Here is a 12,560-nt window from a genome sequence, read left to right as displayed (position 1 = left end):
CATCAGTACAGTATAAACAGGGGAGAAAACTAAAATCATTACCATGGTAACCAATACTAAGAATATTCAGATATCAATAATTTGGTTAACGTAAACCATATTACCAAATATTAGTGATTCAATGAGAATCTTCATTTTATAATACATTTTTATATGTATTTTCATGTAATATTTTCAGATAAAAGCAATATGTCGGATGAGCAGTTATTTTCAGACCTGTCCTTCTTACTGACCTCAGTGATGTTTAAATATCTGAATAGATTAATAAATGCAATTCAGAAACTAGTGAAAATCCTATTGTACACAAGTTGTACAGACAGCTGTCAGGGTATAACCTTGACCTTAAAAAGACCCTAAAATATTACTTATATGAAAGTGTGACACTGTGTAGTATACTATACTATGAGATTTGATCATTATTCTAATTACTGGACAATTGATTTCTTGTCAAGAATTTGGTACAATGAGTATTTGTGTGTGTCCCTTGGGGTGCAACACTCTTCTTTCTGGTGTCCATTCTACACATTTTATCCTTGATGCACATTTTGGCATCATGTCAACCATGCATCTCATCCTCTTGTATTCTGTGTTCAAGGACATAAACAAAATCATCAACATTTGTAGAAAGTCGCAAGATTTGTTATATCATGAATTTTAAAGGCAAGTTTGATTATTTGCTTAAAAAAGAAAGAGAGTAAAAATCAGAAAACAATAGTAGAAAAAATAATATGCATATTTGATCATTTATCAAAATGAGTATTCTTTGGGGATGAGCAAACATTGCTAAAATTTCTACTATAATACAGGTTACAGGTCCCACTTATGAAACTGCAAACAATAACATTGCACAAGTAGGCCAAGAACATGTATAATTAATGTAGATGTGTATCGCATTTGACTAGGTAACACTATAATATTTGGACATTATATTTAAATAGGAACAGCATTCTAATAGTAATAACAATAAAAAGAAGCGGTGTGAGACTCAGGTGTCAATAATTTGCTTACGTTCATGTTGAAATGGTTTTTTTATCACTGTACTCACAAAGACCACACATAAACTGGTGTATCACAACAATAACATTGTTTTAACACACATACCAGTGCTTCTGCTCAGAAATAATGTGTATAATTGGTGACTATTCCCTCATTCGGTGGGGTATTTACACAACAAACAATACTGTTGGTTTACAAAAATCAAATAAACAGTAATACAATGGACTTCATCCATAACTTGTTTACAATAAATGGACATTGGTAAATCTAAACACAACTTGGAAGCTGTTTGAAACTTTCAAAAGACATACATTCTCTGGCAACATTGTACATGACTTTATACACAAAAGAAAAGAAATTTAAACACAATTTGCATCTTAAAGTGCACATTGTATGCAAAAGTTACAGATGTGTTTCAAATATTACAGAAAAGCTTTTGCTGTAGTGGCAAGTCTTAAAGACTTGGTTTTAAAAAATAAACATTTGAACACAACATCTTCCCGCAAGCAGCATCGACTAACACAGTCACATTATCACCAGGGCATAGCCTTCACAGGGCATATACATGTGGCACATTACAAGGATATGGAGGCTGGCATACACCAACAGACTCACAGTAAGACCAGGGTGCCGTACCACAAAGCGATCATAGCGTTACGACTATCGTAAGCCAGTGTTAAAGTATGGGACTTACGATCACCTTAGCGCTAAGATGGCTTTGTGGAACGGGGTCCTGGCCATTAATTCTAGTTGTTTCACAATTACTTCGGCAAAAATTATAACAATGATATAAAGTATTAAGTTTTGACTGACAAAATGTCATTTACAAATCCTACTTGTTTGTTCTCTAAGAGCAAGAGCAAGCAACTTTAAAACATTTCAACATTATTAACTTTTCATCATATTCTTTTTTATTCATGTTAAATAACCTGAAAAGAGCTTCTTCTCCAGCATGATAGCCTCGAAAATCAGCAACATATTGCAATAACATTGGTTAGGATTGATTGCGCTAAAATGGTGAAAAGTTAGCAAGGAAAGGCTGAACAGCTTAATTTCCGTGTTTTTTGTGTGGTTTTTTTATATAATAAAGAGAGAAAAGTTCAAACAAATGGAGACATCTGATTGGCATTGTTTGGGGGAATACCACTGCTGGGTAATTCACAGTCTATTTTTAGTAACTAAAGTCAATACCGTAACTTATCAGACCTGACTTAGGTCAATATGTGTTTCTGTCGAAATAGTATGACTGCTTCTTGGCCAATGAATATAGTGGAAATCTTTGCATGATATAATAATCTCAGATACAGTCCAACTATTTCACAGCACCATAACCATCTAATCTGCCACATGAAATAATGAAATTTGTAGCACAAAGCTTCCTGTTCTAATACAAGCTGTGCGTGCCTGGCACCTGTCAAATCACACCATCTGCTCACAATGGCATGTTCCACCTACAGTAAAGGTAGAGTCCACTATGCTGGAGAGGGTGTTCAGATCTTGCAGCAGCTGAAGGTTGATATTGGTGTAGAACCTCCGGAGGGGAAGGGTTTATGGACCTCCGGCTTCAGGTCGTGTTCACGGGCTTGTTTCGTCAAGTCTCGGGCAATGTCCATGAACAACTTCTCCACGTTATCAGCCTCTTTGGCAGATGTCTCCATGAATTTCATCTCGTATCTCTCAGAAAACTGTTGGCCAACGTGTGTAGGCAGCTCTCGTTTGTTTATCTGGTCCGTCTTGTTGCCTGAAAAATAATGGTCTAAACTATAATTTTTTTAAGATAGTTTCATCACCTAGAATCATACGAAACATGGTCACAATACATAAATATCTTTGCCATATTACTTGTAAAGGCACAAGACAAGATTGATTTTTAGAAATTCTGATTGATGTTGAGGTGTGCAGATGTTTTGGGTCATCTTCACGAGGCAAGTCCAGTCTCAACCCTTGCTGAACCAGGCTGGAATTTCTGGGCTTGATCATAGCACCACCAGTGGCTATTATGAGTTACATCCCTTCTATGTCCTTCCTATTGACCTATCAGATTCAACCTCTCATATGACTTGCATGTGCTTCAAACAAATTGGCAATGCCTAGTCAAGAAGTTCTGATCAATAATCAAAATCTATATTGTGATAAAACGTGTCTTACTTTCGCAAAGTACATAAAATCATGTGAGAACCTTGATTAAAAACATGAAAATATTTGGAAATTAACTGTTGATGCAGAGTTGGCAGAAAACATGCTTTCCAAATCCTGCAATTGACCGAAATCTGCACGGCAGTTTACGAACCGGATATAGATTTTGTTACGATATTTTGATTGGACTATGCAAAGACTCGTTAGTCCGGCCAATATATAACTCCAGAATTTCAGCCTAGTTCGTCAAGTCCAGAAACTGGACTTATACAGTCAGTTAACTCCCTTGCCTCAGGAAGATGGTTTTGATTTCAAGCCTTGAGCTACACCAGGAGCAAGCGACTGTGTGGGTGATGAAGTACATCTGAATTCTGCACACAACACCGCAGTGTGAGTACCATCAGAAAAACATCTTGGTTCAACATATCTTGCCAAGAAAAAAATTGCCCATAATTAAGGGTACATATAACACACGAGTGCGTATTATATGCGAATAAATAAGTCTTCTGTACATTGATCAATTGGAAGGGGTGCTAATTGGGATTGTTCACTAGCCAATGTTGCCATGGGTGCTTATTAGAGCGGGGCTCTTATTACGTCGAATACAGTATGTCTAATTCATCATGCACTTTGTAATGAGGGGTTGCTTGTTTGCCATTGCTCACTGCTACTATTGTATATAGCTGCCTACAAAACGACTCCTCATATTAAACGGACCTTCAGTCTAGAAGCCTTCACTATTGCTGCTAAATAATATATCCCCTCTATAACACAAGCCTAATCAAAGCGTAGATGGCACCTGGGTAATAAGCTGAATATAACACACCATTACCTTGGCCATGACAATTTCAATAAAAACTTTCATGCACGTATCTGTAGCTTCTCCACAATGGTGAAAATTATAACATTCACTACCTGTAGAAATTAACAGGTAATGGCCGACAATGGTACAGTGAATGAAAGTACTACTTTGAATTTGTCTAAACTTATATATATCCTCCATATAGTACTTCTAACTGGAAGCATCTCAGGCGTTTTGATCATAAATACTGTGGTCATGGTAAGGACAAAACACACTAAAAATTGCTAATGTCTGCCTTATTTGGGGATAAAGAAGCACTTGAACCATTCAATAGGAACACCACTAGCACTTGGGTATCAGGGGGTTGTTATTTCGATCTGTTTCGTATCCAGGGATGAGAATGTTATTTTAAAAAAACACTTGTGTCGGTTTATAAATCACTGAAAGTTAGCTTTGAGTCTGGGATTAATGTGTATATCGTAATGCATGCACCACAAAAGTGACCCTTGGCGTAACAAAATCTGCAGAATTCATGTATCTTCTCATCCGAGTGCATCACTCACTCCTAACGCTGCCAAGCTTCAGAAAGAAAAATGTGAACTCACCGACTAGATAGGCAAGGACCTTAGTACTTGCATACATCTCAATCTCTCGAAGCCATTGGGGCAAACTCTCAAATGATGTCTGGCAGCAGACATCGTACACCAAAATAAGAGCATTGGCGGAATGATAGTAACTCTGGGTGATGGAGCGGAATCTCTCCTGGCCTGCAGTATCCCAGATCTGCAGCTGAAAACATGGCCCAACGTAAACACACTTATGGATACAGGCCTCAAAGTTTACATTTTTATCAAGTACCCATATGGCTACAAGCATTTTTTTCCAGTGGTAAAATCAAGAAATCAAGCAAATATTGTAGGTAGCCAAAAGCATTTGAAATTATATTTTATCAAATAATTATAATATGTACAAGTCATAGCACTAGTCTTGAAATTGTATATTAGTGGAAACTGTACTTGATTTTTGTGACTCAAACAATGATGCAGTTTATGTTACTAGATAATGTAGGTATATTCTTGCTTATCCAATGAGCATTGTCAACTGAAATATAATACTAATTACATTAATATTTATGTATTTCTGTTCATTGTCGACTTTAGGAGGTATTATACGCAAGAACATTTATAAGCAGACATCAACTGTGGACCAGGCAATACAGTCACTGATATTATAGTATTATGCAGTCAGGGTACGGTGATACACTATCATCCAAATCACCAAGTCTGAAAACTAAATCCGTAAGTCGATCAACTCCAGCATAAGTTACTGGGGACATATTCTAATCTGAATCCCCAAATAGGGTTCACTGGAGTTCCCCATGAGAACATAATGGGAAGATGGCTTTGTGGCCTAGGGTCTCACAACTCACTGTGCAGAGTTACTTCCCTTTGCTACGACAGCCAAGATTGAGTTCCTTGTGAACAGACACACACAAACAATTTCAACCCAAATAGTATAACAACATCCATGTATGCTTTTCAGTTTGCGTAACCAAACATCTTTACTGATCTATATTTACTGATGGAATGCAGCCACCACGACCATGTCTTGTTTATTGGACCTGAGTCATGTATCGCTGTTGTGAGCAATTGCGACATATGACTCACTTGGGGCATTACAAATTACATAAAGAAAACTACTGTAAACAGCTTTATTTCTGCACCGTTAAAATATTGCGAATACCACGCCAAAGACAATACTGCGACGAGATATTTTTGCGAGTTGCCGTGTTGAGATGACCCCTCGCGTACCAAACACTAGACCGCTTCTCTCCAAAGCTAGTTTTTCTGAGTTGTCCGGAAAGTTGACCGGAAGAGATTGCGACCAATTATCAAATACGATAATTGACTCAACTCAGTGTCATGTCATGTGTGGACAAAATTGCAAAGGACACTGACGCAATCAAGCGAGGTTGGAAGAAGGCAGAATTACTGTGAGGTAACAGTGACACTAACTGGTCTGTTTACACTGTCATTTGTGATGTATTGTGTGACCATTCTGCATTCATTTGTGTTTTTAACTTATTGAGTAATTTGTAGTTCTGGTTGATGATTTCAACATTTGATGATGTGTTGCAATGAATAAAGTATGTATGTATTATTTATACTTATTTTTGCGTTTTTAATTTTTGTGATTGAGTCTCGTTCGCAAAACTCGCAATAATAAAACGGTCGCAAAAAATTCCCTGTTTACAGTATCAAATACCCATTGTGAATGATAACATGTGAGTAAATACTCAATTTGCTAAAAATATTGTCTGGAGCCCTGCATGGCTGTCACCATTACTGCAACCATATCCCTGCATACTGTACATAATCTAGCCTGGACCAAGCAGGCAAGCAGATAACAGCATGCGACTTGATTCACCTCAGGACAAGATGCACACAATCGCCACATCACACACATTCACAACCCAGTCCTCACTAGTCAGCTCATACAACAAGCATGGGGTATCACGGACCTGTTCTGTACTAAAATCCCCACTGGGATCTCAGTCCAATACATATCCTTAAGAGAAGCAGGGATTCGTCTAGACCTGCTCAGAGGCTGATATTCAGCCCCATCCACAACAAATGTCAGTAACAATTCCCAAACTGGAAGTATTAATCTTCTAATTCATATTATATAGTTATCAGCTATGTTATGGCTTTGTAATTCGCAAAATAACGATTTGTTTCCCAAATTGCCTGCCACAGTCAATTAGTTTGGAATCCTGAATATATCCCAGGAAGTGTGAAGTGGTGGAATCAAGTTCAAAATTTCCCAAACTGTCACTATTAGTATTACCGTATTCGACATAATAAGCGCCCCGCTCGAAAAAGCGCCCACAGCGATATTTGCTAATAAATTGGCAAGTGAACAATCCCAATTAGCACCTCTTCCAATTGATCAATGTACACAAGACTTATTTATTCATGTATAATATGCACGTGTGTGTTATATATACACCCTTTATTATTGGCAATTAAATTCAGGAAAAATATATCTTTCGTATATAAACAGTTCGGGCCGTCAGCATAAACCACAAAATTTATCTTTCAACTCTGTTTTTTCCACCAAAATAATAACCTAATAAGAGCCCCCCATTTCTATTTTTGTGAGCGCCCTGGGCACTTACTATGTCGACTACGGTACTTCACTATTGATCATTGCTGACTGCACTTACCTTGACTTTCTCTCCTTCTACTTCCACTGTTTTTATCATGAAGTCCACACCAATCGTAGCACCCTGCCCCGGGGGGAATAAACCCTGAAATACACACAGCCTTGTGACTCCAAGTGACTGGACGTTCAAAGTAACATTCACATTGAGTTATCAGGGTCTCAAGACAAGATGGTTGCTGATATTTGTCACTTGATCTGAAGAAACAGATTTAACAAGCAGCAAGTACATATAACATGGCAACTCACAAGAATAGCCCAACAGTGGAAGGGCTAAAACCATAGGTCACTGTCTAACGTACAAAGGTGCGCTGTATTACCAGTATACTGGGGGATACCACGATCTGAAATCCTAATATATATGTATCACAGTATGTTTGGAAAAGACTCATATTTTTATTAAATCATGTGTCTTTCAAAATCATGTATATTTCATCTTCTTGGCAAAGTTTACATAAGTCAAACTAAAATTATAAAAATCAGAAATTACAAACTGATTCCGGTGCTCGAAACAGTGAGACCAGTCTGCCTGTATACAGGTATATGGGCAATACATGTACTACCAGTAAAGGGGCCACCTAGTCGGTATTGAGTCATGAGTGGATTCATAATCTACAATGTCATCCCTCCAAAATAACAAAATTAACTGAATAGCTTAAAAACTGGTGATGTCGCGACTTGTCAATTACCCAAACTGTTTTTTCACTCTTATAGCATAAAAATAATAATTGAATTAATCTGAGTGAGTGAGTATGGTTTTATGCTGCTTTTAGCAATATTCCAGCAATATCACGGCGGGGGACACCAGAAATGGGCTTCACGCATTGTACCCATGTCGGGAATCGAACCCGGGTCTTCGGCTAACGAACGAACACTGTAACCACAAGGCTACCCGACCGCCCCAATTGAATTAATGAAATCTCCTAAATGGTGATCACTCATGTGGTCCCTATACTGGTAGCCTTCCCCATATCATGTGTCTATTATGCATACATTGTGACCATAGCAACATCCAACAAAATCGCGGTCGACTTCGAAATTGTAAAAAATGTTTGGGGGAAGTCTGTATGGGTCCTTTTCAAGTCATTTAGGTTAGTTTTTATTAGTTTCATAACCAATATTATAAATGAAAGAAAGCATGCAATGTATTGTGGTATGTATCGCAATACATGAATCATTATGACATTAAACTGCAATAACCAAGTCAGACCAATACCCATCGTGTCTAATGTACAACTGATAGCTACTGCTGTCACTGAGAATTGAAACTGATGTGACAATTTGTTTACTAATACTGATAGATGCACAAAATGATATTGATATGTTGATACAATAATAATTATCCGAAGACCACCATGATTGTATCTTATTGAAATATTTGCAAAACTTCATCAAATTTCAAAGTAATTATTCAACATGGGTACTCAGTGAAACTATTTGTGAAAACTACACTAGAAAATATAACCATTGAACATATAGAACTATTGTTCACAAACCTAAAATCATATTACCCAAGTTATGTTTACATGGCATGACCTTGGCACTTGTAAACAAACAAGTCACAACAACAAATGCAGTAGAAGATATATTCACAGTCTATTCTTGACAAAAAACAGTCATCCTTTGTCTTGTCTTGTCTTGTCTGACCAATCATGACCAGCAAAATCACTGTATTTACTAGGGCGGTCAGGTAGCCTAGTTGTTAAAGCGTTCGCTCATCACGCCGAAAACCCGGGTTCGATTCCCGACATGGGTACAATGTGTGAAGCCCATTTCTGGTGTCCCCCGCCGTGATATTGCTGGAATATTGCTAAAAGCGGTGTAAAACCTCACTCACTCACTCACTCACTCACTCACTCACTCACTCACTCACTCACTGTATTTACCGAGACATTTTCAAGTTTATTTAGAAAAACCAAACATCATGTTATGAGAGGTCATGACAAGGTCCAGGCACAACACTAGATTTCAAGGGGTACGTTAATGTCAGTGTCTAGATGCTGGTAGTGAATGTGGCGTCAACTCAGGCATATCATCAATCTCACTGTCCCAATTGATATAAGCGTCATTGCAGGGTTAGAAACTAACAGTTTTTGTCCACCAGTCCTTATAATGATAACATATAGCAAAACCCTTAAAATGGGCCAATTTCTACTAGTCCTTAAGATACCTTTACTATTGGGCAGTTTGGTAAGGACTACAGGACTAGTGCCAATTTCTAACGCTGGTCATTGTTGAACTCTCAAATTATAGATTTCGAACATAACCTTAATCTGTTTTACTCATTTCTCAATTTTTAACATGCCATCAGCAGTCACGTGAGAACAGATTAATTGACCTGCTGCTGACGTGTATACAGTAATCAGATTGGACGTTTGATGTAAGGTGTGATTGTTAATTTGGCTTGATTGGATATTGGCATGTTGTAAGAGTGAGTAAGTGATTTGGGCTTAACGCCGCTTTTAACAGTATTCCAGTTGTATCACGGCGTGTCAGCTTACTGTGGGAGGAAAGCCCGAAGTGATGCAGGTCTCAGACATTTACAACTTCGGTGAAACCCACGAGCACGGTATGGTGCTGACAAACCTAGAAACATAATAATAGGTTTCTGGCGTGCCCAAGGGACGCAACTCTGCACAGCGAATCGCGACGCCTTAGACGACTGGGCTTTCAGTGCCCCCTCACGTTGTAAGAAAGTATCCTGCCTTTGATGTAATTGTGGCAAGTGCAATGAGATCAGACAATTGTGTGTGAAGTGAGTTCAAAGTTTAAAGTTTGGCATGTGTAGGTGTGTGGACGTTAGTTTTTATTATGAACTGTTTGAGTCACCAGGGGGATTACATGCTTATTTGAATACTTTGACACATCCAGTTTGACAGATCAGAGTATAAATGACGATAAACATATAAGGAATTTGCTGGGACTGGAAGGCAAGTTCTAGACAACCAGGAATTCAACACATCAAGTTTGACACAAAAAGATTCAACTGTACCCCTAAATCTCATCACAGTGTCATAGCGACTGATTTACGACACCCATTGTCTGGAGAACATTTAATTGCAAGGCTCATTACCCTGGAGCCATGACATCTATATGCCTTGAAAGACTTAATTGCTGTTATTTATAAGATGCTAATCCTAATTGTTAATCCCCATTTTTGTGTACATCGAGCGTCTGCCATCCTGAACGAGATGTGCAAGTATGGCACTGATGAATTACTGTTTATATTTATATTTATTACTTCTTAAAGTCAGGTGACCTTGGCTATATAAACCTTGGTCCAGAGAGTTTGAAATACTCTAGATGAAATACTAAACCCTCAAAATAAACTAGAAAACTTCAAGGCCCTAGGCGTATTCCTAATCAAAACAGACCTAATTAAGCGCATCTAAAAATTAATGAATCTACCAATCCAAAATCCAATAAACATACAAACACCCACCTTACCCGGCTCCCTTAGTTCCCTCCTCCACCCACCTCGGCATTTATTCCAAATTTAAAAAATTTCAAAAAATCAATATAAGCAACTCCTAAAAGCCCCCTCTTAGGTTGCACACACCACTTTCACCCTTTTCGGAATACACTAAATGGTCCGGCCAGGCCCGTGTGCGAAATACGCTGTAGTCGGAAAGCGCACGTTAAATCTTCTATATCAGTCAGTCAGTCAGAGTTTGAAAGAGGAGAAAAGAAAGGTCTTACCCTTAGCCTAGCTAGGGTTAGGCTGGGTGCTGACCTGGCACATAGAGTCTTTTGTATGTATATATCTACATGTATAAAGTAAATCTGTATATACTGCAAGCCATCGTCTCCAAGATGTCACTTCCTACTGAGAACCATACGTCTGCCTCTTGCATATATACGAGTATGCAAATTATTCATTAATTAACGTCAGACCACACGCGTTGTTAATTGCCTAACTCCATGTCCTCATGCATGTTACTATATCCATATCCATAATAAACATATCAATCAAACATGCCTGATGTGATTGATACTTCTACTTAATGGTGTAACAAGTCTCATGAAAATCAGATCTCTGATATGACACCTGTCTGCATGAAGCTCTGAGGACACCTCCATAGGTCACAGCAGATGAACCTTGCATGAACTTTGACCTCCCCAATCCAACGAAAGGATGTGTGGGTTCTTGAACAAATCAGATATCAGCTTCTTAAAATTATTTGTTTCATTTCTTTACCACTTCAATATGGAAATTTCAGCCTCACCAATAAGAAAACCACTACTGAAAACAAATATCCCCTAGATAGTACACATCTTTAATGCCATGATGCCCAGAAACGGCAGGATGTATAAAATATCCATGACAATATCCAGTTCGACCTACAGTCCAACTATTGACTCCCCTTATGGTAACCACAAATTATTAGATTTATAACCTGCATCTTATATTTCAAGTATGCCTTCAAGGGCAGAAATGTACTTAAATGAAATGTTTGAATCTATTTGAGAAATGATACTACACTGTATACCGGTAGTATACATGTCATGTATTTAGGTCTATGGCCTTCCATACAATATGTATTTGAATTGAATAAAGAAAGAAATTTACCTGAGTAAATCTCCGCACCAAGCATGTTTTGCCAACTCCAGCATTACCAATGAGAACAACCTTAAACAGATATTTGTAGTCTTCCATGTGTGACAGATGTCTTATAGCTTTTTTCTGAAATAAATGAGAAAAAAAGAATTATTCAGTTAGACATTGCTGCTTGGTGATATTATTCATGATGCTGAAAAGGTCATATCTTTTTTCAATCAATAGGAATAGGATGTCTAAGAGTTTATAATTATAAGGCAAATCACATGACATGTGACTCTTGTTTGCTAACTAGGTTTTCATTATATAGTTCAACCATTCAATAAGTGAGTGAGTTTTGGTTTTATGGCGCTTTTAGCAATATTCCAGCAATATCACGACGGGGGACACCAGAAATGGGCTTCACACATTGTACCCATGCCGGGATCAAACCCGGGTCCTCGGTGAATGCATTAACCACTAGGCTACCTGACCACCCCTCATTCAATAAGTATATAGGATACCCTAAGTACATACATAATAGAAAAGTCATCCCTATCAAATGCTAAGACTTTCAACTAGGGCTCGATTACTGGATTGCAAAATATTGCGATAATTAGATCTGTATTGTGATATGTATAATATTGCAATATGTTGCCATTAACGATGTTTTCTATCACTTTCAAACTGCCCTTCATTGTTTCAAGAGCAAAATAGTGACATATGTTGACTTTTCCTTTTTGTTGGTAACAAATTTGTAGTCGAGAGGCTCAAAGCCATTTGCAATTATAGAACGAGGCTCATCACAGTGACAGGAAGTAACCCAGTGATGAATAGCAGTTTGTACTTGACATATTTGAGTGAGGC

The 12,560-nt window shown here is 37.9% G+C and overlaps 1 protein-coding gene across 1 annotated transcript; it reads right to left on the bottom strand.

The window, feature by feature from the left end:
• Positions 1–373: 373 nt before the first annotated feature.
• LOC139449505 (ras-related protein Rab-30-like) lies at positions 374–11,835 on the bottom strand. Its single transcript, XM_071230929.1, has 4 exons — positions 11,727–11,835; positions 7,161–7,244; positions 4,540–4,723; positions 374–2,737 (listed from the first exon to the last, which is right to left on the bottom strand). Exons 1-4 carry the CDS (start codon positions 11,811–11,813, stop codon positions 2,487–2,489), a joined length of 606 nt encoding a protein of 201 aa, XP_071087030.1. The 5' UTR covers positions 11,814–11,835; the 3' UTR covers positions 374–2,486.
• Between the last annotated feature and the right edge of the window lie 725 nt (positions 11,836–12,560).

This window comes from Haliotis cracherodii, unplaced genomic scaffold (assembly GCF_022045235.1).
Source record: "Haliotis cracherodii isolate W230 unplaced genomic scaffold, xgHalCrac1.p SCAF_8, whole genome shotgun sequence".
Taxonomy (NCBI): Eukaryota; Metazoa; Mollusca; class Gastropoda; order Lepetellida; family Haliotidae; genus Haliotis; species Haliotis cracherodii.
This window is presented reverse-complemented; position numbering and strand designations above follow the sequence as displayed.